The sequence below is a fragment of the Coregonus clupeaformis genome, unplaced genomic scaffold (assembly GCF_020615455.1).
Source record: "Coregonus clupeaformis isolate EN_2021a unplaced genomic scaffold, ASM2061545v1 scaf1149, whole genome shotgun sequence".
Lineage (NCBI taxonomy): Eukaryota > Metazoa > Chordata > Actinopteri > Salmoniformes > Salmonidae > Coregonus > Coregonus clupeaformis.
The window spans coordinates 51,688-75,109 of NW_025534603.1; the positions used below are offsets into that span (position 1 = coordinate 51,688).

The window sequence follows — 23,422 nt, forward strand, 5'->3', positions numbered from 1 at the left end:
CACTACTTCTGACCAGGTCCCATAGGCCCTATATAGTGCACTACTTTAGACCTAGAACCCTATTCCCTATATAGTGCACTACTTTAGACCTGGAACCCTATTCTCTATATAGTACACTACTTTAGACCTGGAACCCTATTCCCTATATAGTACACTACTTCTGACCAGGTCCCATAGGCCCTATATAGTGCACTACTTTAGACCTGGAACCCTATTCCCTATATAGTACACTACTTTAGACCTGGAACCCTATTCCCTATATAGTACACTACTTTAGACCTGGAACCCTATTCCCTATATAGTACACTTCTTCTGACCAGGTCCCATAGGCCCTATATAGTACACTACTTTAGACCTGGAACCCTATTCCCTATATAGTACACTACTTCTGACCAGGTCCCATAGGCCCTATATAGTACACTACTTCTGACCTGGAACCCTATTCCCTATATAGTACACTTCTTCTGACCAGGTCCCATAGGCCCTATATAGTACACTACTTTAGACCTGGAACCCTATTCCCTATATAGTACACTACTTCTGACCAGGTCCCATAGGCCCTATATAGTACACTACTTTAGACCTGGAACCCTATTCCCTATATAGTGCACTACTTTAGACCTGGAACCCTATTCCCTATATAGTGCACTACTTTAGACCTGGAACCCTATTCCCTATATAGTGCACTACTTTAGACCTGGAACCCTATTCCCTATATAGTGCACTACTTTAGACCTGGAACCCTATTCCCTATATAGTGCACTACTTTAGACCTGGAACCCTATTCCCTATATAGTGCACTACTTTAGACCTGGAACCCTATTCCCTATATAGTGCACTACTTTAGACCTGGAACCCTATTCCCTATATAGTGCCCTACTTTAGACCTGGAACCCTATTCCCTATATAGTACACTACTTCTGACCAGGTCCCATAGGCCCTATATAGTGCACTACTTTAGACCTGGAACCCTATTCCCTATATAGTACACTACTTTAGACCTGGAACCCTATTCCCTATATAGTACACTACTTTAGACCTGGAACCCTATTCCCTATATAGTACACTTCTTCTGACCAGGTCCCATAGGCCCTATATAGGGAATAGGGTGCCATTGGAGACGCTGACTAGGTGGTTAGGATGACTGACGACCTTTAAGGGTTGATATCCTTGTCCTGTGTGATGTCATGTTCATACAGAGCGGTCCGGGGTTAGAGGTTAAATGGCGACCAGGGGTTGGCTAGTTGATTGGTGCCTGTCTTGGAGTTTAGACTGAAGCTTGATATTCCATTAACTGTAAAATACACACACAGACACACACACACACACACACACACACACACACAGACACACACACACACACACACACACACACACACACACACACACACACACACACACACACACACAGACACACACACACACACACACACACACACACACACACACACACACACACACACACACACACACACACACACACACACACACACACACACACACACACACACACACACACACACACACACACACACACAGGAAAATTAAATGAGCGTCAACCCAGAAACAGAGCGATATACATGTAGTCAGGGTCCGACGGTAGAGGTTGTTTTAGACTAGTGGGAGAGGTAGAGTTGATTCTAACCTAACGTTTCCTCATCCTGGTCCTGGGAACCGTTTCCTCATCCTGGTCCTGGGAACCGTTTCCTCATCCTGGTCCTGGGAACCGTTTCCTCATCCTGGTCCTGGGAACCCGAAGAGGTGCACATTGTGGTTGTTGCCCTAGCACTACACACCTGATTCAGATCATCAAAAGGCTTGATGAGTTGATTAGTTGAATCAAGTGTGTTAATGCTAGGGCAAAAACAAAAAAAAGTGCACCCATTGGGAGTCCCCAGGACCAGGATTGAAACACTGCACTACACATTACAGTAGCATGGTAAGCGTGTACGTGGCGCCCTCCTGTGGTGGAGATGAGTTATTGCACTACTATACCATTTTCTGGGAAGGAAGTCTACACTGGACACTACAGACTGGGAAGGTAGTCTACACTGGACACTACAGACTGGGAAGGTAGTCTACACTGGACACTACAGACTGGGAAGGTAGTCTACACTGGACACTACAGACTGGGAAGGTAGTCTACACTGGACACTACAGACTGGGAAGGTAGTCTACACTGGACACTACAGACTGGGAAGGTAGTCTACACTGGACACTACAGACTGGGAAGGTAGTCTACACTGGACACTACAGACTGGGAAGGTAGTCTACACTGGACACTACAGACTGGGAAGGTAGTCTACACTGGACACTACAGACTGGGAAGGTAGTCTACACTGGACACTACAGACTGGGAAGGTAGTCTACACTGGACACTACAGACTGGGAAGGTAGTCTACACTGGACACTACAGACTGGGAAGGTAGTCTACACTGGACACTACAGACTGGGAAGGTAGTCTACAATGGACATTACAGATTGGGAAGGTAGTCTACACTGGACATTACAGACTGGGAAGGTAGTCTACACTGGACATTACAGACTGGGAAGGTAGTCTACACTGGACACTACAGACTGGGAAGGTAGTCTACACTGGACACTACAGACTGGGAAGGTAGTCTACACTGGACACTACAGACTGGGAAGGTAGTCTACACTGGACACTACAGACTGGGAAGGTAGTCTACACTGGACACTACAGACTGGGAAGGTAGTCTACACTGGACACTACAGACTGGGAAGGTAGTCTACACTGGACACTACAGACTGGGAAGGTAGTCTACACTGGACACTACAGACTGGGAAGGTAGTCTACACTGGACACTACAGACTGGGAAGGTAGTCTACACTGGACACTACAGACTGGGAAGGTGGTCTACACTGGACACTACAGACTGGGAAGGTAGTCTACACTGGACACTACAGACTGGGAAGGTAGTCTACACTGGACACTACAGACTGGGAAGGTAGTCTACACTGGACACTACAGACTGGGAAGGTAGTCTACACTGGACATTACAGACTGGGAAGGTGGTCTACACTGGACACTACAGACTGGGAAGGTAGTCTACACTGGACACTACAGACTGGGAAGGTAGTCTACACTGGACACTACAGACTGGGAAGGTAGTCTACACTGGACACTACAGACTGGGAAGGTAGTCTACACTGGGCATTACAGAGTGTTGGAAGTGAATGTTCTGAAATTGGTGTATTTATAAGCACTATAACTGATTAATACATTAATTAGTTGATTAATAGATGTTTCTTACTGGGATGGTACGCTGGGCGAGCCAGAGCGGTGGAAGTGAATGTTCTGATATTGATTAGTTGATTAATAGATGTTTCTTACTGGGATGGTACGCTGGGCGAGCCAGAGCGGTGGAGGTGAATGTTCTGATATTGATTAGTTGATTAATAGATGTTTCTTACTGGGATGGTACGCTGGGCGAGCCAGAGCGGTGGAAGTGAATGTTCTGATATTGATTAGTTGATTAATAGATGTTTCTTACTGGGATGGTCCGCTGGGCGAGCCAGAGCGGTGGAAGTGAATGTTCTGATATTGATTAGTTGATTAATAGATGTTTCTTACTGGGATGGTACGCTGGGCGAGCCGGAGTGGTGGAAGTGAATGTTCTGATATTGATTAGTTGATTAATAGATGTTTCTTACTGGGATGGTCCGCTGGGCGAGCCAGAGCGGTGGAAGTGAATGTTCTGATATTGATTAGTTGATTAATAGATGTTTCTTACTGGGATGGTACGCTGGGCGAGCCAGAGCGGTGGAGGTGAATGTTCTGATATTGATCAGTTGATTAATAGATGTTTCTTACTGGGATGGTACACTGGGCGAGCCGGAGCGGTGGTAGTGAATGTTCTGCCACTTTCCCTCTCTGCGACACCAGACGCGGGTCTCCTCCGACTGCATGGTGCGAGGCATCCCCCCGCCGTCCATATACTGGCTCAGACGGATGTAGGCGATGCATGCAGCGTTCTCACCTAGATATACCTTTTTTATTACTTAACTTTTCCTTGCTTCAAGTCAAACATCATAAACACAATGTACATAAGTACCAGGGTTGGGATCCATCCGGTTTCAATTCAGGAAGTAGCAGGTAGCTTAGTGGTTAAGAGCGTTGTGCCAGTAACCGAAAGGTCGCTGGTTCTAATCTCTGAGCCGACTAGGTGAAAAATCTGTCTGTGCCATTGAGCAAGGCACTTAACCCTAATTGCTCCTGTAAGTCGCTCTGGATAAAAGTGTCTGCTAAATGACTAAAATGTAAAAAAAAATGTAAGTACACTGAAATTCTATTTTCAACGCTTCAGGACAATTTGGAATGGTAATTTGGTAATTTGAATTTGCTTTACTTTCTGAATTGATATGTACATACAGTGTAGATTTGAATACCAACCATAAACAATATTACATAAAACATAACATAGCTAAAAAAAATCAACATAATGTTCAGTTGGTAAAGCGTGGTGCTTGCAACACCATGATAGTGGGTTCAATTCCCGGGACCACCCATATGGAATATGTACGCACACATGACTGTAAGTCACTTTGGATAAAAGCGTCTGCTAAATGAAAGATATTATAATATTATTATAATCATTAGAAATCGCTGATTTCTTACCAATCAGATGGACGTGAGGGTTGAGGAGGATGGTGTGCACTGGCTTGTTACCTTTAGACAGGGCTGGAAGGAGAGGAGGGAGGAGAGAGAGAGAGAGAGACAGGTCTTAGTTAGCTAGTGGTAGGAGGGAGGAGAGAGAGAGAGAGAGGTCTTAGTTAGCTAGTGGTAGGAGGGAGGAGAGAGAGAGACAGGTCTTAGTTAGCTAGTGGTAGGAGGGAGGAGGAGAGAGAGACAGGTCTTAGTTAGCTAGTGGTAGGAGGGAGGAGGGAGAGAGAGACAGGTCTTAGTTAGCTAGTGGTAGGAGGGAGGAGGAGAGAAAGAGAGACAGGTCTTAGTTAGCTAGTGGTAGGAGGGAGGAGGAGAGAGAGAGACAGGTCTTAGTTAGCTAGTGGTAGGAGGGAGGAGAGAGAGACAGGTCTTAGTTAGCTAGTGGTAGGAGGGAGGAGGAGAGAGAGAGAGAGGTCTTAGTTAGCTAGTGGTAGGAGGGAGGAGAGAGAGACAGGTCTTAGTTAGCTAGTGGTAGGAGGGAGGAGAGAGAGACAGGTCTTAGTTAGCTAGTGGTAGGAGGGAGGAGAGAGAGACAGGTCTTAGTTAGCTAGTGGTAGGAGGGAGGCGAGAGAGAGAGACAGGTCTTAGTTAGCTAGTGGTAGGAGAGAGAGAGAGAGAGACAGGTCTTAGTTAGCTAGTGGTAGGAGGGAGGAGAGAGAGACAGGTCTTAGTTAGCTAGTGGTAGGAGGGAGGAGAGAGAGAGAGACAGGTCTTAGTTAGCTAGTGGTAGGAGGGAGGAGAGAGAGACACAGGTCTTAGTTAGCTAGTGGTAGGAGGGAGGAGAGAGAGACAGGTCTTAGTTAGCTAGTGGTAGGAGGGAGGAGGAGAGAGAGAGAGAGGTCTTAGTTAGCTAGTGGTAGGAGGGAGGAGAGAGAGACAGGTCTTAGTTAGCTAGTGGTAGGAGGGAGGAGGAGAGAGAGACAGGTCTTAGTTAGCTAGTGGTAGGAGGGAGGAGGAGAGAGAGACAGGTCTTAGTTAGCTAGTGGTATGAGAGAGAGAGAGAGACAGGTCTTAGTTAGCTAGTGGTAGGAGGGAGGAGAGAGAGACAGGTCTTAGTTAGCTAGTGGTAGGAGGGAGGAGAGAGAGACAGGTCTTAGTTAGCTAGTGGTAGGAGGGAGGAGAGAGAGAGACAGGTCTTAGTTAGCTAGTGGTAGGAGGGAGGAGGAGAGAGAGAGACAGGTCTTAGTTAGCTAGTGGTAGGAGGGAGGAGAGAGAGAGACAGGTCTTAGTTAGCTAGTGGTAGGAGGGAGGAGAGAGAGAGAGACAGGTCTTAGTTAGCTAGTGGTAGGAGGGAGGAGAGAGAGACAGGTCTTAGTTAGCTAGTGGTAGGAGGGAGGAGAGAGAGACAGGTCTTAGTTAGCTAGTGGTAGGAGGGAGGAGGAGAGAGAGAGACAGGTCTTAGTTAGCTAGTGGTAGGAGGGAGGAGGAGAGAGAGAGACAGGTCTTAGTTAGCTAGTGGTAGGAGGGAGGAGAGAGAGACAGGTCTTAGTTAGCTAGTGGTAGGAGGGAGGAGAGAGAGACAGGTCTTAGTTAGCTAGTGGTAGGAGGGAGGAGAGAGAGAGAGAGACAGGTCTTAGTTAGCTAGTGGTAGGAGGGAGGAGGAGAGAGAGAGACAGGTCTTAGTTAGCTAGTGGTAGGAGGGAGGAGAGAGAGAGAGAGAGACAGGTCTTAGTTAGCTAGTGGTAGGAGGGAGGAGGAGAGAGAGAGACAGGTCTTAGTTAGCTAGTGGTAGGAGGGAGGAGAGAGAGAGAGACAGGTCTTAGTTAGCTAGTGGTAGGAGGGAGGAGGAGAGAGAGACAGGTCTTAGTTAGCTAGTGGTAGGAGGGAGGAGAGAGAGAGAGAGACAGGTCTTAGTTAGCTAGTGGTAGGAGGGAGGAGAGAGAGAGACAGGTCTTAGTTAGCTAGTGGTAGGAGGGAGGAGAGAGAGAGAGACAGGTCTTAGTTAGCTAGTGGTAGGAGGGAGGAGAGAGAGAGACAGGTCTTAGTTAGCTAGTGGTAGGAGGGAGGAGAGAGAGAGAGACAGGTCTTAGTTAGCTAGTGGTAGGAGGGAGGAGGAGAGAGAGAGACAGGTCTTAGTTAGCTAGTGGTAGGAGGGAGGAGAGAGAGACAGGTCTTAGTTAGCTAGTGGTAGGAGGGAGGAGAGAGAGACAGGTTTTAGTTAGCTAGTGGTAGGAGGGAGGAGAGAGAGACAGGTCTTAGTTAGCTAGTGGTAGGAGGGAGGAGAGAGAGAGAGACAGGTCTTAGTTAGCTAGTGGTAGGAGGGAGGAGAGAGACAGGTCTTAGTTAGCTAGTGGTAGGAGGGGAGGAGGAGAGAGAGAGACATGTCTTAGTTAGCTAGTGGTAGGAGGGAGGAGAGAGAGACAGGTCTTAGTTAGCTAGTGGTAGGAGGGAGGAGAGAGAGACAGGTCTTAGTTAGCTAGTGGTAGGAGGGAGGAGAGAGAGACAGGTCTTAGTTAGCTAGTGGTAGGAGGGAGGAGAGAGAGACAGGTCTTAGTTAGCTAGTGGTAGGAGGGAGGAGAGAGAGAGAGACAGGTCTTAGTTAGCTAGTGGTAGGAGGGAGGAGAGAGAGACAGGTCTTAGTTAGCTAGTGGTAGGAGGGAGGAGGAGAGAGAGAGACAGGTCTTAGTTAGCTAGTGGTAGGAGGGAGGAGAGAGAGACAGGTCTTAGTTAGCTAGTGGTAGGAGGGAGGAGAGAGAGACAGGTCTTAGTTAGCTAGTGGTAGGAGGGAGGAGAGAGAGACAGGTCTTAGTTAGCTAGTGGTAGGAGGGAGGAGAGAGAGAGAGACAGGTCTTAGTTAGCTAGTGGTAGGAGGGAGGAGAGAGACAGGTCTTAGTTAGCTAGTGGTAGGAGGGAGGAGGAGAGAGAGAGACAGGTCTTAGTTAGCTAGTGGTAGGAGGGAGGAGAGAGAGACAGGTCTTAGTTAGCTAGTGGTAGGAGGGAGGAGAGAGAGACAGGTCTTAGTTAGCTAGTGGTAGGAGGGAGGAGGGAGAGAGACAGGTCTTAGTTAGCTAGTGGTAGGAGGGAGGAGAGAGAGACAGGTCTTAGTTAGCTAGTGGTAGGAGGGAGGAGAGAGAGAGAGACAGGTCTTAGTTAGCTAGTGGTAGGAGGGAGGAGAGAGAGACAGGTCTTAGTTAGCTAGTGGTAGGAGGGAGGAGGAGAGAGAGAGAGAGACAGGTCTTAGTTAGCTAGTGGTAGGAGGGAGGAGAGAGAGACAGGTCTTAGTTAGCTAGTGGTAGGAGGGAGGAGGAGAGAGAGAGAGACAGGTCTTAGTTAGCTAGTGGTAGGAGGGAGGAGAGAGAGACAGGTCTTAGTTAGCTAGTGGTAGGAGGGAGGAGGAGAGAGAGAGAGACAGGTCTTAGTTAGCTAGTGGGAGTTGTAGTTCTCACTAACAGACACAAACAGACAGAATTATTAATCAATAGCTAATCAATAACTACTAAACAATACCCGGTCATAAATTATACTAATCAATACATCTACTAATCCATAGCTGATCAATACCTCTACTAATCAATACCTCTACTAATCAATAGTTGATCAATACCTCTACTAACCAATAGCTGATCAATACCTCTACTAATCAATAATGATCAATACCTCTACTAATCAATACCTCTACTAATCAATAGTTGATCAATACCTCTACTAACCAATAGCTGATCAATACCTCTACTAATCAATAATGATCAATACCTCTACTAATCAATACCTCTACTAATCAATAGTTGATCAATACCTCTACTAACCAATAGCTGATCAATACCTCTACTTACCAATAGCTGATCGATAGCTCTACCAATCAATAGCTGATCAATACCTCTACTAACCAACAGCTGATCAATACCTCTACTAATCAATAGATGATCAATACCTCTACTAATCAATACCTCTACTAATCAATAGTTGATCAATACCTCTACTTACCAATAGCTGATCGATAGCTCTACCAATCAATAGCTGATCAATACCTCTACTAACCTACAGCTGATCAATACCTCTACTAATCAATAGATGATCAATACCTCTACTAATCAATACCTCTACTAATCAATAGTTGATCAATACCTCTACTAATCAATAGCTGATCAATACCTCTACTTACCAATAGCTGATCGAAAGCTCTACCAATCAATAGCTGATCAATATCTCTAATCAATAACTGTAAATTATCAATGACTCTACTGATGAATGTGTTACCGTTGTGGAAGTAGAAGCGATGGAAGTCATGTCCCTCCACCAGGTTCCCCAGAGCTTCTGGCTCAAACGCCGTCAGACCCGGATCACAGATCTTCCTGTTGGAAACAAACACAGGCTGCTGTGCTAAATGGCACCCTGTTCCCTATATAGGGCACTACTTTAGACCAGAGAATGGCACCCTTTTCCCTATATAGTGCACTACTTTAGACCAGAGAATGGCACCCTATTCCCTATATAGTGCACTACTTTAGACCAGAGAATGGCACCCTATTCCCTATATAGTGCACTACTTTAGACCAGAGAATGGCACCCTATTCCCTATAGTGCACTACTTTAGACCAGAGAATGGCACCCTGTTCCCTATACAGTGCACTACTTTAGACCAGAGAATGGCACCCTATTCCCTATATAGTGCACTACTTTAGACCAGAGAATGGCACCCTGTTCCTATATAGTGCACTACTTTAGACCAGAGAATGGCACCCTATTCCTTATATAGTGCACTAATTTAGACCAGAGAATGGCACCCTATTCCCTATATAGTACTACTTTAGACCAGAGAATGGCACCCTATTCCTTATATAGTGCACTACTTTAGACCAGAGAATGGCACCCTATTCCCTATATAGTGCACTATTTAGACCAGAGAATGGCACCCTATTCCCTATATAGTGCACTACTTTAGACCAGAGAATGGCACCCTATTCCCTATATAGTGCACTACTTTAGACCAGAGAATGGCACCCTATTCCTTATATAGTGCACTACTTTAGACCAGAGAATGGCACCCTATTCCCTATATAGTGCACTATTTAGACCAGAGAATGGCACCCTATTCCCTATATAGTGCACTACTTTAGACCAGAGAATGGCACCCTATTCCCTATATAGTGCACTACTTTAGACCAGAGAATGGCACCCTATTCCCTATATAGTGCACTACTTTAGACCAGAGAATGGCACCCTATTCCTTATATAGTGCACTACTTTATGTCACGAACAGAAGAGGACCCAAGAGCGCAAGTTCAAATTCAGAGTTCTTTATTCAAGGTTACAGGCGGGAAGAGGAGTCCCAGGGGTGTCAGGGGTCTTTCAGGGTCCTCCTGTGGGTACCTGTGCTCCGGGGGTCACCAAATGTCCGGGGGTGTCCAGTCCAAGTGCTTAGTGTGTGTGTTCCCCAGTGATGGAGCGGGCGTATCGGGCTGAGGGTGGTGAAACGTCTGGGCACGCTCATCTGGTGGTCGGAGACCTGGGGGAACACACACACACAACAGCAATATGAATGGCAGGCAGAAGTACAGATCAGGGCTGGGCAAATATCGTGGTGAGAGACAGAAGGCAGAAACGAGTTACCGGAGGGGCTGAAGATCGGAGAGTAGTCGAGGTCCAGAAGGCAGGTTGGGATAGACGGGGCAGTAGAACAAGGAGGCAGTCAAGAAAGGATCGGTATCACAAACAGGGAGTCAGAGCGCAGACAGGCAGGTTACTGGTCCGGGGTTTGAAGACGATCTGACAGGGCTTGGCTGAAAACCAGGGCTTGATATACTGGGAGAGGTAGTGGGGAAATGCAGTTCAGCTGGCAGAGTAATTAGAACAGAGTGAGGCAAGGTGAGGATGGTGAGTGGGAAATGCAGTGCAGCTGGCCAGGTAACAAGAGCAGAGCAGGGGCAGGTGGAGCTAGTTAGGCTGAGTAGAGAGAGGGAGGTGAGCAGAGTGGAAGATAATTGAATGCAATTAATGTTGCTACCAGGGAGAGAGAGAGTGCTCATGACAGGACCCCCCTCCAAGGGACGGCCCCAGAAGTCCCAAGAACAACATCATGCCGGGAGGGTGGAGGGGAGCAGGCGGCGGGTCAGAACTCCTCCGAGCGGTCCGAGTGAATCTCCTCATCCTCAGAAGGAGCTGGAGGGTCACGGTCGGGAGACAGGACAGGCACTGAGACAGGAGCAGGGCGGGCCGGACGGCTAGGAACCCTCTTGGACTGGCCCCTCACGGATTGCAGGCTGATCAGGATGTAGTCGGTGGAAGTCAGTGATAAGGGTCCGGTCCACTATCCTCCTGGCCGGGATCCAGGTCCTCTCCTCTGGACCATATCCCTCCCAATCAACGAGGTACTGGAGACCCCTACCCCTTCGCCTAGAGCGGAGCAGCCGCCGGACGGTGAAGACAGGACCGCCATCTACGAGGCGCGGAGGAGGTGGCGCCGGAGCTGCAGGGACCAGGGGACTTTCATGGACCGGCTTGACCTTGGAGACGTGGAAGGTGGGGTGGACCCGCATGGAAGCGGGCAACTGAAGTCGGACCGCCGTTGGACTGATGACTTTCTGCACAGGAAAAGGACCAATGAAGCGAGGGGCCAGCTTTCGTGATACAACCCGCAGCGGCAGATCCCGGCAGACAGCCAGACCTTCTGACCAACCCGGTAAGTAGGTGCTAGGGTCCTCCGTCCGGTTGGCACCGACGGCGTAGCTGGTTCCAGACTTCAGGAGCACAGTGCGAGCCTGGGCCCAAGTGCGGCGGCAGCGGCGGGCATACGCAAGAGCAGACGGACAGGTGGCATCCGCCTCCTGGCTGGCAAACAGTGGAGGTTGATACCCGTAGACACACTGAAAGGGGGAGAGCCCGGTGGAGGAACTGGTGAGTGAATTATGGGCATATTCCACCCAGAGCAGGTGTTGAGCCCAGGCCCGGGGATTTTGGGAAGCCACACACCTCAGTGCCTTCTCCAGCTCCTGGTTCATGCGTTCAGTCTGGCCGTTTGACTGCGGGTGGAATCCAGACGATAGGCTGGCGGTGGCCCCAAGGAGATGACAGAACTCCTTCCAAAAGGTTGCTGAGAATTGCGGGCCCCGGTCTGACACTATATCCTGGGGTAGGCCATGGATACGAAACACATGTTCCAGGACCACCTGGGAGGTCTCTTTAGCAGAGGGTAGTTTGGGAAGGGGCACGAAGTGGGTCATCTTACTAAAGCGGTCAACAATGGTAAGGATGACTGTGTGTCCGTCAGAGGGCGGAAGGCCCGTAACAAAGTCCAGTGAAACGTGGGACCAGGGCCTCTTGGGTATGAGTAGGGGTTGCAGCAACCCAGCAAGAGGCTGGTTGGGAGTCTTGTTTCGGTTACAAGTGGGACAAGCTCGGATGAATTCTCGGACATCCCGTCTCATCCCCCCGCCACCAGAACCGCTGGCGGACCAGATGAAGGGTGCGAGTGATGCCGGGATGACAGGCCAGACGGGATTCGTGGCCCCCACTGAATCACAGGTGACCTGAGATTTGCTGGAACAAACAGACGGTTGGGGGCGCTGGTGCTTGGACCTGGCTGGTCCCGAAGAGCCTCCATGACCTGCTTCTCGATCTCCCAGGTGAGGGCCGCTACGACCAAGTGGCTGGGAAGAATGGGAGCTGTCATGGCGGTGGTCTCGTCCTTCTGAAACATCCGGGGAAAGAGCATCAGGTTTGATGTTGCGAGATCCCGGGCGGTAGGAGAGCGTGAAATTGAAGCGCGTAAGAACAGAGACCACCGCTGTTGACGGGAGTTCAGCCTCCTGGCTGTTTGGATATACTCCAGGTTCTTGTGGTCTGTCCACACTACGAATGGTTCCTTTGACCCCTCTAACCAGTGCCGCCATTCTTCAAGGGCGAGCTTGACAGCCAACAGCTCGCGGTTCCCAATGTCGTAGTTGCATTCGGCAGGGGTTAGCCGACGGGAGTAGAAGGCACAGGGGTGCATCTTGCCATCCTCAGCTGCTCTTTGAGAAAGCACTGCACCCACTCCCACGTCCGAAGCATCTACCTCCACCACAAACTGCCTTGCTGCATCTGGCATCTGGAGGATGGGAGCAGAAGTGAAACATGTCTTGAGGATATTGAAGGCCTTATCAGCAGCTGATGTCCATTGGTACGGTTGTTTAGTGCTGGTTAGCGCCGTGAGGGGGTGCAGCCACTGTGCTATAGTTTCTGATGAATCTCCTATAAAAGTTGGCAAAGCCCAGGAACTGTTGCAACTTCTTCCGAGACTCAGGAACTGGCCAGGAAGTGACAGCCGACACCTTCGTGAGATCCATCTGAATGCTGCCCTCGGTCACCACATACCCCAGGAATGAAACGGTCTTGGCATGGAACTCGCACTTCTCTGCCTTCACGAAAAGAGAGTTCTCAGCAGGCGGCGCAGGACCAACCGGACGTGGTGCGTGTGTTCTGACAGAGTCTTTGAGAATATTAAAATATCGTCCAAGGTACACAAATACGAACGTATTTAGCATGTCCCTGAGGATATCATTCACTAGGGCTTGAAAAACTGCTGGGGCATTGGTGAGGCCGAAGGGCATGACGAGATATTCATAGTGGCCGGTTGGTGTGTTGAACGCTGTCTTCCATTCGTCTCCCTCCCTCATCCGCACCAGATGGTAGGCATTGCGAAGGTCCAGCTTAGTGAATACAGTGGCTCCCTGCAGCAGTTCGAAGGCAGACGAAAGTAAGGGCAGTGGGTAGCGATTCTTAACCGTGATGTCGTTTCAGACCCCGGTAATCTATGCATGGACGAAGAGAACCGTCCTTCTTGCCGACAAAGAAGAATCCCGCTCCTGCGGGGGAAGACGACAGTCTAATTATCCCCGGAGGCAAGAGAGTCATTAATGTAGTCCTCCATGGCCTTTCTTTCCGGGGCTGACAGTGAATACAGACGACCCTTGGGAGGTGCTGTGCCAGGCAGGAGATCAATCGCGCAGTCATAGGGTCTGTGTGGGGGTAGAGATGTCGCCTTGGATTTGTTGAACACCTCTTTCAGGCTGTGGTAACAGGCCGGAACATTGGATATGTCGGAGGTAGCGCTAGATCCTTCCCGGTGAACGGGCAGGGTGGCCCCCTTAAACAGGTCTGGTGACAACTCCTTCCCCACTCACGGACTGTTCCTGTCTCCCAGTCGATGTGGGGGGTTGTGCTGACGGAGCCACGGGTATCCAAGAATGAGTGGTTGGCCAGGTGAGTGTAGGAGGTGAAACTGGATGGACTCCTGGTGGTTTCCTGACAGCAGGATTGTCACAGGGGCGGAGATCTGAGTGACAGTGCCAAGATGATGCCCATCCAGGGCTCGTGCAGGAATGGGTTGTGTCAGTTGATGATGGTTCACGCCCAGTTGCTGTGCAAGCTCAGGGTCCATGATGTTTGCTTCGGCTCCGGAATCCACAAGGGCGGCCAATGTATGAGTCTTGTCAGAAAGCTGAAGGCGGAGATGAAGCAGGGTCTTTCGGATGGAGGGAGACTGAAGGCTTGTTGAGCTCACCCGGATCTCCCCTACACCTGGTGAGCTGCGGCTTTTGCCGGACAAGTAGCGACACGGTGATTCTCGCCACCACAGTAGAGGCAAAGGTTGGAGCTTAGACGGCGCCGACGCTCCTCGGGAGTCAGAGAGGCACGGCCAATCTCCATGGGCTCAGGCTGATTGAGTTGGCTATGGGACTTGACAGGCAGGGGGCTGGACAGAAGCGGTGATCGACCCGAGTACGGATGGCAGGTTGACTGAGACGGCCCCTTCTCCCTCCTCCGGGTCTGTATACGGCGGTCAATGCGAACGGCAAGGTCAATGGCGGCATCAAGCGTTGAGGGCGGGTCATGGGAAACAAGCTCGTCCTTGATATAGTCCGCCAGGCTATGGAGGAAGGCTTGCACCAGTGCCTCTGGGTTAAACGAGCTTTGACTGGCCAGGGTACGAAAGTCAATGGAGAAGTCTGCCACTGTCCGATTGCCCTGACGGATGGTGAGCAGAGCTTGTGACGCTCGGCTGTTGGCGAGCCTAGGTCAAAGACCTTTAACATCTCCTCCTCAAAGGCACTGAAGGAGGCACAGGCTGGGGGTTTGCCGGTCGAATTCCGCCGTTCCCCACAACCGAGCTCGACCGGTGAGATGTGTGATGACATACCCCACCTTGGCTCCCTCTGTTGAGAAAGTCCTGGGCTGTAGTGCAAACTGGATTCGGCAGCTGCTCAAGAATGGTCTTACTTGCTTCTGGTTGCCATCAAAACGTTCCGGGTTCCCAATCCTTGGTTCAGGAGCGTGGGGATCTGGTGGCAGCACTGCCGGACCTGCAGCATTGGGACCTCCAGCGGAGGGATGAAGGAGTATCGGTGGTACAGGAACAAAAGGACCAGGGGGGTGCAGGTGGAGTAGCCGGGCTTGAGAGTAGTTGCAGGGCTTGGGCTAGCTGTTGTTGCTGCAGTTGGAACTGTTGTTGCTGCTGGTTGAATAGCTGGAGAAGGGAAGGATGTCGCCAGCCATCCGATTTATGTCTCCCTCAGAGCGTTCCAGTCGCTGTAGGGCAGTCCTCTCTGGCTCCTCCTCCATCGTGGTCAGGGAGTGCGCTGGGTCCATGATGGTCAGATCGTTCTGTCACGAACAGAAGAGGACCCAAGAGCGCAAGTTCAAATTCAGAGTTCTTTATTCAAGGTTACAGGCGGGAAGAGGAGTCCCAGGGGTGTCAGGGGTCTTTCAGGGTCCTCCTGTGGGTACCTGTGCTCCGGGGGTCACCAAATGTCCGGGGGTGTCCAGTCCAAGTGCTTAGTGTGTGTGTTCCCCAGTGATGGAGCGGCGTATCGGGCTGAGGGTGGTGAAACGTCTGGGCACGCTCATCTGGTGGTCGGAGACCTGGGGGAACACACACACACAACAGCAATATGAATGGCAGGCAGAAGTACAGATCAGGGCTGGGCAAATATCGTGGTGAGAGACAGAAGGCAGAAACGAGTTAACGGAGGGGCTGAAGATCGGAGAGTAGTCGAGGTCCAGAAGGCAGGTTGGGATAGACGGGGCAGTAGAACAAGGGAGGCAGTCAAGAAAGGATCGGTATCACAAACAGGAGTCAGAGCGCAGACAGGCAGGTTACTGGTCCGGGGTTTGAAGACGATCTGACAGGGCTTGGCTGAAAACCAGGGCTTGATATACTGGGAGAGGTAGTGGGAAATGCAGTTCAGCTGGCAGAGTAATTAGAACAGAGTGAGGCAAGGTGAGGATGGTGAGTGGGAAATGCAGTGCAGCTGGCCAGGTAACAAGAGCAGAGCAGGGCAGGTGGAGCTAGTTAGGCTGAGTAGAGAGAGGGAGGTGAGCAGAGTGGAAGATAATTGAATGCAATTAATGTTGCTACCAGGGAGAGAGAGTGCTCATGACACTTTAGACCAGAGAATGGCACCCTATTCCCTATATAGTGCACTACTTTAGACCAGAGAATGGCACCCTATTCCCTATATAGTGCACTACTTTAGACCAGAGAATGGCACCCTATTCCTTATATAGTGCACTACTTTAGACCAGAGAATGGCACCCTATTCCCTATATAGTCCACTACTTTAGACCAGAGAATGGCACCCTATTCCCTATATAGTGCACTACTTTAGACCAGAGAATGGCACCCTATTCCCTATATAGTGCACTACTTTAGACCAGAGAATGGCACCCTATTCCTTATATAGTGCACTACTTTAGACCAGAGAATGGCACCCTATTCCCAGCTGCAGTGTTAAATTGTTGCTGTATGATCATCAAGGTGATTTGTAGTAGATCAGTGAGCTGGCAGTCAGCTGCAGTGGTGGAACAACAAGCCCAAAGAACCAGAGTTACACACACAGGCACATCTCCTAGCCCTAAATATACACACACACACACACACACACACACACACACACACACACATGTCCTCGCCCTAAACACACACACAGCAGGACTCACGCGTAGGCCTCGAAGTCTCCGTTGTTGATGGATTCGATCAGCAGCTCTGTGACTTTGATAATTTCCTGCTTCCGAGCTGCAACACACAAACACAACCACAACATCACCACAACCTCACCACAACATCACCACAACATCACCACAACCTCACCACAACATCACCACAACATCACCACAACCTCACCACAACATCACCACAACCTCACCACAACATCACCACAACCTCACCACAACATAACCACAACCTCACCACAACCTCAGGTCAACATTAGTCCAACATAGGGGTACAACATTCCGGTAGCTTTCCCGAAATCCTGTTTGGAGGGTTCCATTTTTTTCATGCTTATTCTGGATTTCTGGAAATCCTGGGAATTTTGGGAAAACTACTGGAATTTTGCAGCCTTAAACCAACATCAGCCCAACCTAAGTCTGCTAACCAACAGACGTCTATTCAACGTCAATCTTAATGTCAATATAACCTCAGTACAACGTCAGACAAACATCTACGTATTTAACGTCAGTGGGAAGTCGAATAATCTGACATACATTACCTCATGGCTGCTGGTCCCGTTCCAACATAACCCAATCTGACATACATTAACTCATGGCTGCTGGTCCCGTTCCAACATAACCCAATCTGACATACATTACCTCATGGCTGCTGGTCCCGTTCTAACATAACCCAATCTGACATACATTAACTCATGGCTGCTGGTCCCGTTCCAACATAACCCAATCTGACATACATTACCTCATGGCTGCTGGTCCCGTTCCAACATAACCCAATCTGACATACATTACCTCATGGCTGCTGGTCCCGTTCCAACATAACCCAATCTGACATACATTACCTCATGGCTGCTGGTCCTGTTCCAACATAACCCAATCTGACATACATTAACTCATGGCTGCTGGTCCTGTTCCAACATAACCCAATCTGACATACATTACCTCATGGCTGCTGGTCCTGTTCCAACATAACCCAATCTGACATACATTAACTCATGGCTGCTGGTCCTGTTCCAACATAACCCAATCTGACATACATTACCTCATGGCTGCTGGTCCTGTTCCAACATAACCCAATCTGACATACATTACTTCATGGCTGCTGGTCCTGTTCCAACATAACCCAATCTGACATACATTACCTCATGGCTGCTGGTCCTGTTCCAACATAACCCAATCTGACATACATTACCTCATGGCTGCTGGTCCTGTTCCAATATAACCCAATCTGACATACATTAACTCATGGCTGCTGGTCCTGTTCCAACATAACCCAATCTGACATACATTACCTCATGGCTGCTGGTCCTGTTCCAATATAACCCAATCTGACATACATTAACTCATGGCTGCTGGTCCTGTTCCAACATAACCCAATCTGACATACATTACCTCATGGCTGCTGGTCCTGTTCCAATATAACCCAATCTGACATACATTAACTCATGGCTGCTGGTCCTGTTCCAACATAACCCAATCTGACATACATTACCTCATGGCTGCTGGTCCTGTTCCAACATAACCCAATCTGACATACATTAACTCATGGCTGCTGGTCCTGTTCCAACATAACCCAATCTGACATACATTACCTCATGGCTGCTGGTCCTGTTCCAATATAACCCAATCTGACATACATTACCTCATGGCTGCTGGTCCTGTTCCAACATAACCCAATCTGACATACATTACCTCATGGCTGCTGGTCCTGTTCCAACATAACCCAATCTGACATACATTACCTCATGGCTGCTGGTCCTGTTCCAACATAACCCAATCTGACATACATTACCTCATGGCTGCTGGTCCTGTTCCAACATAACCCAATCTGACATACATTAAAACATGGCTGCTGGTAAACTGTGGTGCAGGATTTAAAGTATTAGGAATGGAATGCACAACATAAGTTATTATAACGTAAAAAATGTATTTCTTATTTTATTTTATTTATGTATTTATTAATATATGAAAGGTATTATTTCAGTTGTCTAAAACTCATAGACTGTAGGATAAAAAAAAATCTGTTAATTTCCCAAAAATTCCCAGATTTTCCAGTAATTACGGATGGAAGATTCCCGGAATAAGGATGGAATATGCAGGAAATCAGAAAATCTGGAAATCCTCCAACCAGGAGTTTCCAATTCTTTTTTTGGGGGGTAGGGGGGGAGTTACGAGAATTCTGCAATCCTAAAATCATCAGGCAAAAGTCTGGCAAGAATGATAACGTTAATAATAACAATAACAATAATATGAATACCAATAATAATACCAATAATAATAACAACAATAATATGAATACCAATAATAATACCAATAATAATAACAACAATAATATGAATACCAATAATAATACCAATAATAACAACAATAACAACTACAATAATAACAATAATAATAATAACAATAACAAAAACAACAACAACAACACTAATACTAATAATAACAATAACAATAAGCCTAATACCCATAACTATAAAAATAATAATAAATCATAATATTAACAATAACAACAGCAATGATAATAATAACAATAATAATAATTACAATAATAATCATAATAACACGTTTACTTTCTTTCCATGACAAAGATTGTTATTCAAATCAAGCACTCAGTGCAGAGAAGGGAACAGATCTAGTGGATGTGCCCCGAACGGCTCCCTATTCCCTATAGTACACTACTTTAGACCAGAGCCCAATGGGCCCTGGCACCCTATTCCCTATAGTACACTACTTTAGACCAGAGCCCAATGGGCCCTGGCACCCTATTCCCTATAGTACACTACTTTAGACCAGAGCCCAATGGGCCCTGGCACCTATTCCCTATAGTACACTACTTTAGACCAGAGCCCAATGGGCCCTGGCACCCTATTCCCTATAGTACACTACTTTAGGACCAGAGCCCAATGGGCCCTGGCACCCTATTCCCTGTAGTACACTACTTTAGACCAGAGCCCAATGGGCCCTGGCACCCTATTCCCTATAGTACACTACTGCTGGTAGGGAAGAGGGTGCCATTTGGGGAGAAAAAAAATGACTATGGGAGTTTGAACCGGGTCGGGGGTCAATTCCATTTCAGTCAATTCAGGACATACAATTCCAATTATTTTCAATAAGGAAAATATGGAACTGGAATTTGGTTTACATTCTGAATTGACTGGAATTGAAATGTAATTGACCCCAACCCTGGTTTGAGTTACCTTTACTGGTGTTAGTGCAGACTGGGAGGGGTGTTAGTGAAAAACAAAACCACTTGTCATCTGCTTAACAAACATATCTATGGCCGTGTTCCAGGCCGACTACATTGCAGACGTTGCACTGCATCAACCAATGGTTGTGGGCATCAGATTACTATATATGATGTGGTTAGCTGATATGTTAAATAGATCATCAGATTACTATATATGATGTGGTTAGCTGATATGTTAAATAGATCATCAGATTACTATATCATATGATGTGGTTATCTGATATGTTAAATAGATCATCAGATTACTATATCATATGATGTGGTTAGCTGATATGTTAAATAGATCATCACATTACTATATCATATGATGTGGTTAGCTGATATGTTAAATAGATCAGATTACTATACCATATGGTGTGGTTAGCTGATATGTTATATATCTATCCAGGTGTTGTGAGATCTGGCAGGAGTCTGCAATGTAGTCAGCCTGGAAATGCGGCCATTGACTTAATCACTTCGCCAGAAATATTATGCGTGTTTATGGTTGATCTTGTCAAGGGACAGGGGGACAGAGACAGGGGGACAGAGACAGGGGGACAGAAACAGGGGGACAGACATGTTTCTCCAGAGTGTTTGAGTGGAGGCCCAGGCGGTACAGGGGACATGTTTCTCCAGAGTGTTTGAGTGGAGGCCCAGGTGGTACAGGGGACTGGTTTCTCCAGAGTGTTTGAGTGGGGGCCCGGGGGGTACAGGGGACTGGTTTCTCCAGAGCGTTTGAGTGGAGGTCCAGGGGGTACAGGGGACTGGTTTCTCCAGAGTGTTTGAGTGGAGGCCCAGGCGGTACAGGGGACTGGTTTCTCCAGAGTGTTTGAGTGGAGGCCCAGGGGGTAAATAGATCATCAGATTACTATATATGATATGGTTAGCTGATATGTTAAGTAGATAATCAGATTACTATATATGATGTGGTTAGCTGATATGTTAAATAGATCATCAGATTACTATATATGATGTGGTTAGCTGATATGTTAAATAGATAATCAGATTACTATATATGATGTGGTTAGCTGATATGTTAAATAGATCAGATTACTATATCATATGATGTGGTTATCTGATATGTTAAATAGATCATCAGATTACTATATCATATGATGTGGTTAGCTGATATGTTAAATAGATCATCAGATTACTATATCATATGATGTGGTTAGCTGATATGTTAAATAGATCATCAGATTACTATATATGATGTGGTTAGCTGATATGTTAAATAGATCATCAGATTACTATATCATGTGATGTGGTTATCTGATATGTTAAATAGATCATCAGATTACTATATCATATGATGTGGTTAGCTGATATGTTAAATAGATCATCAGATTACTATATCATATGATGTGGTTAGCTGATATGTTAAATAGATGAGATTACTATATATGATGTGGTTAGCTGATATGTTAAATAGATCATCAGATTACTATATATGATGTGGTTAGCTGATATGTTAAATAGATAATCAGATTACTATATCATATGATGTGGTTAGCTGATATGTTAAATAGATCAGATTACTATATCATATGATGTGGTTAGATGATATGTTAAATAGATCAGATTACTATATCATATGATGTGGTTAGCTGATATGTTATATATCTATCCAGGTGTTGTGAGATCTGGCAGGAGTCTGCAATGTAGTCAGCCTGGAAATGCGGCCATTGACTTAATCACTTCGCCAGAAATATTGTGCGTGTTTATGGTTGATCTTGTCAAGGGACAGGGGGACAGAGACAGGGGGACAGAAACAGGGGGACAGACATGTTTCTCCAGAGTGTTTGAGTGGAGGCCCAGGCGGTACAGGGGACTGGTTTCTCCAGAGTGTTCGAGTGGAGGCCCAGGGGGTACAGGGGACTGGTTTCTCCAGAGCGTTTGAGTGGAGGCCCAGGGGGTACAGGGGACTGGTTTCTCCAGAGTGTATGAGTGGAGGCCCAGGCGGTACAGGGGACTGGTTTCTCCAGAGTGTTTGAGTGGAGGCCCATGGGGTACAGGGGACTGGTTTCTCCAAAGCGTTTGAGTGGAGGCCCAGGGGGTAAATAGATCATCAGATTACTATATATGATATGGTTAGCTGATATGTTAAATAGATCATCAGATTACTATATATGATGTGGTTAGCTGATATGTTAAATAGATAATCAGATTACTATATATGATGTGGTTAGTTGATACGTTAAATAGATAATCAGATTACTATATATGATGTGGTTAGCTGATATGTTAAATAGATCAGATTACTATATCATATGATGTGGTTAGCTGATATGTTAAATAGATCATCAGATTACTATATATGATGTGCTTAGCTGATTTGTTAAATAGATCATCAGATTACTATATCATATGATGTGGTTAGCTGATATGTTAAATAGATCATCAGATTACTATATATGATGTGGTTAGCTGATATGTTAAATAGATCATCAGATTACTATATCATATGATGTGGTTATCTGATATGTTAAATAGATCATCAGATTACTATATCATATGATGTGGTTAGCTGATATGTTAAATAGATGAGATTACTATATATGATGTGGTTAGCTGATATGTTAAATAGATCATCAGATTACTAAATATGATGTGGTTAGCTGATATGTTAAATAGATCATCAGATTACTAAATATGATGTGGTTAGCTGATATGTTAAATAGATCATCAGATTACTATATATGATGTGGTTAGCTGATATGTTAAATAGATCATCAGATTACTATATATGATGTGGTTAGCTGATATGTTAAATAGATCATCAGATTACTATATCATATGATGTGGTTAGCTGATATGTTAAATAGATCAGATTACTATATCATATGATGTGGTTAGCTGATATGTTAAATAGATCATCAGATTACTATATATGATGTGGTTAGCTGATATGTTAAATAGATCATCAGATTACTATACCATATGGTGTGGTTAGCTGATATGTTATATATCTATCCAGGTGTTGTGAGATCTGGCAGGAGTCTGCAATGTAGTCAGCCTGGAAATGCGGCCATTGACTTAATCACTTCGCCAGAAATATTGTGCGTGTTTATGGTTGATCTTGTCAAGGGACAGGGGGACAGAAACAGGGGGACAGACATGTTTCTCCAGAGTTTTTGAGTGGAGGCCCAGGCGGTACAGGGGACTGGTTTCTCCAGAGTGTTTGAGTGGAGGCCCAGGGGGTACAGGGGACTGGTTTCTCCAGAGTGTTTGAGTGGAGGCCCAGGCGGTACAGGGGACTGGTTTCTCCAGAGCGTTTGAGTGGAGGCCCAGGCGGTACAGGGGACTGGTTTCTCCAGAGAGTTTGAGTGGAGGCCCAGGGGGTACAGGGGACTGGTTTCTCCAGAGTGTTTGAGTGGAGGCCCAGGTGGTACAGGGGACTGGTTTCTCCAGAGTGTTGGAGTGGAGGCCCAGGGGGTAAATAGATCATCATATTACTATATATGATATGGTTAGCTGATATGTTAAATAGATCATCAGATTACTATATATGATGTGGTTAGCTGATATGTTAAATAGATCATCAGATTACTATATCACATGATGTGGTTAGCTGATATGTTAAA

The 23,422-nt window shown here is 47.0% G+C and overlaps 1 protein-coding gene across 1 annotated transcript in view; it reads right to left on the minus strand.

Moving 5' to 3' along the window:
• Positions 1–1,232: 1,232 nt before the first annotated feature.
• The window catches only part of LOC123486330 (calcium/calmodulin-dependent protein kinase type II delta 2 chain-like), a 39,232-nt gene continuing 17,042 nt past the window's right edge, over positions 1,233–23,422 (minus strand). Inside the window, exons 6-10 of the mRNA XM_045217619.1 lie at positions 16,604–16,679; positions 8,885–8,979; positions 4,640–4,702; positions 3,836–4,001; positions 1,233–1,294 (exon numbers count right to left, since the gene is read on the minus strand). Coding sequence (XP_045073554.1) covers positions 1,291–1,294; positions 3,836–4,001; positions 4,640–4,702; positions 8,885–8,979; positions 16,604–16,679 — 404 coding nt within the window. The 3' untranslated portion in view covers positions 1,233–1,290. The remainder of the gene's footprint in view (positions 1,295–3,835; positions 4,002–4,639; positions 4,703–8,884; positions 8,980–16,603; positions 16,680–23,422) is intronic.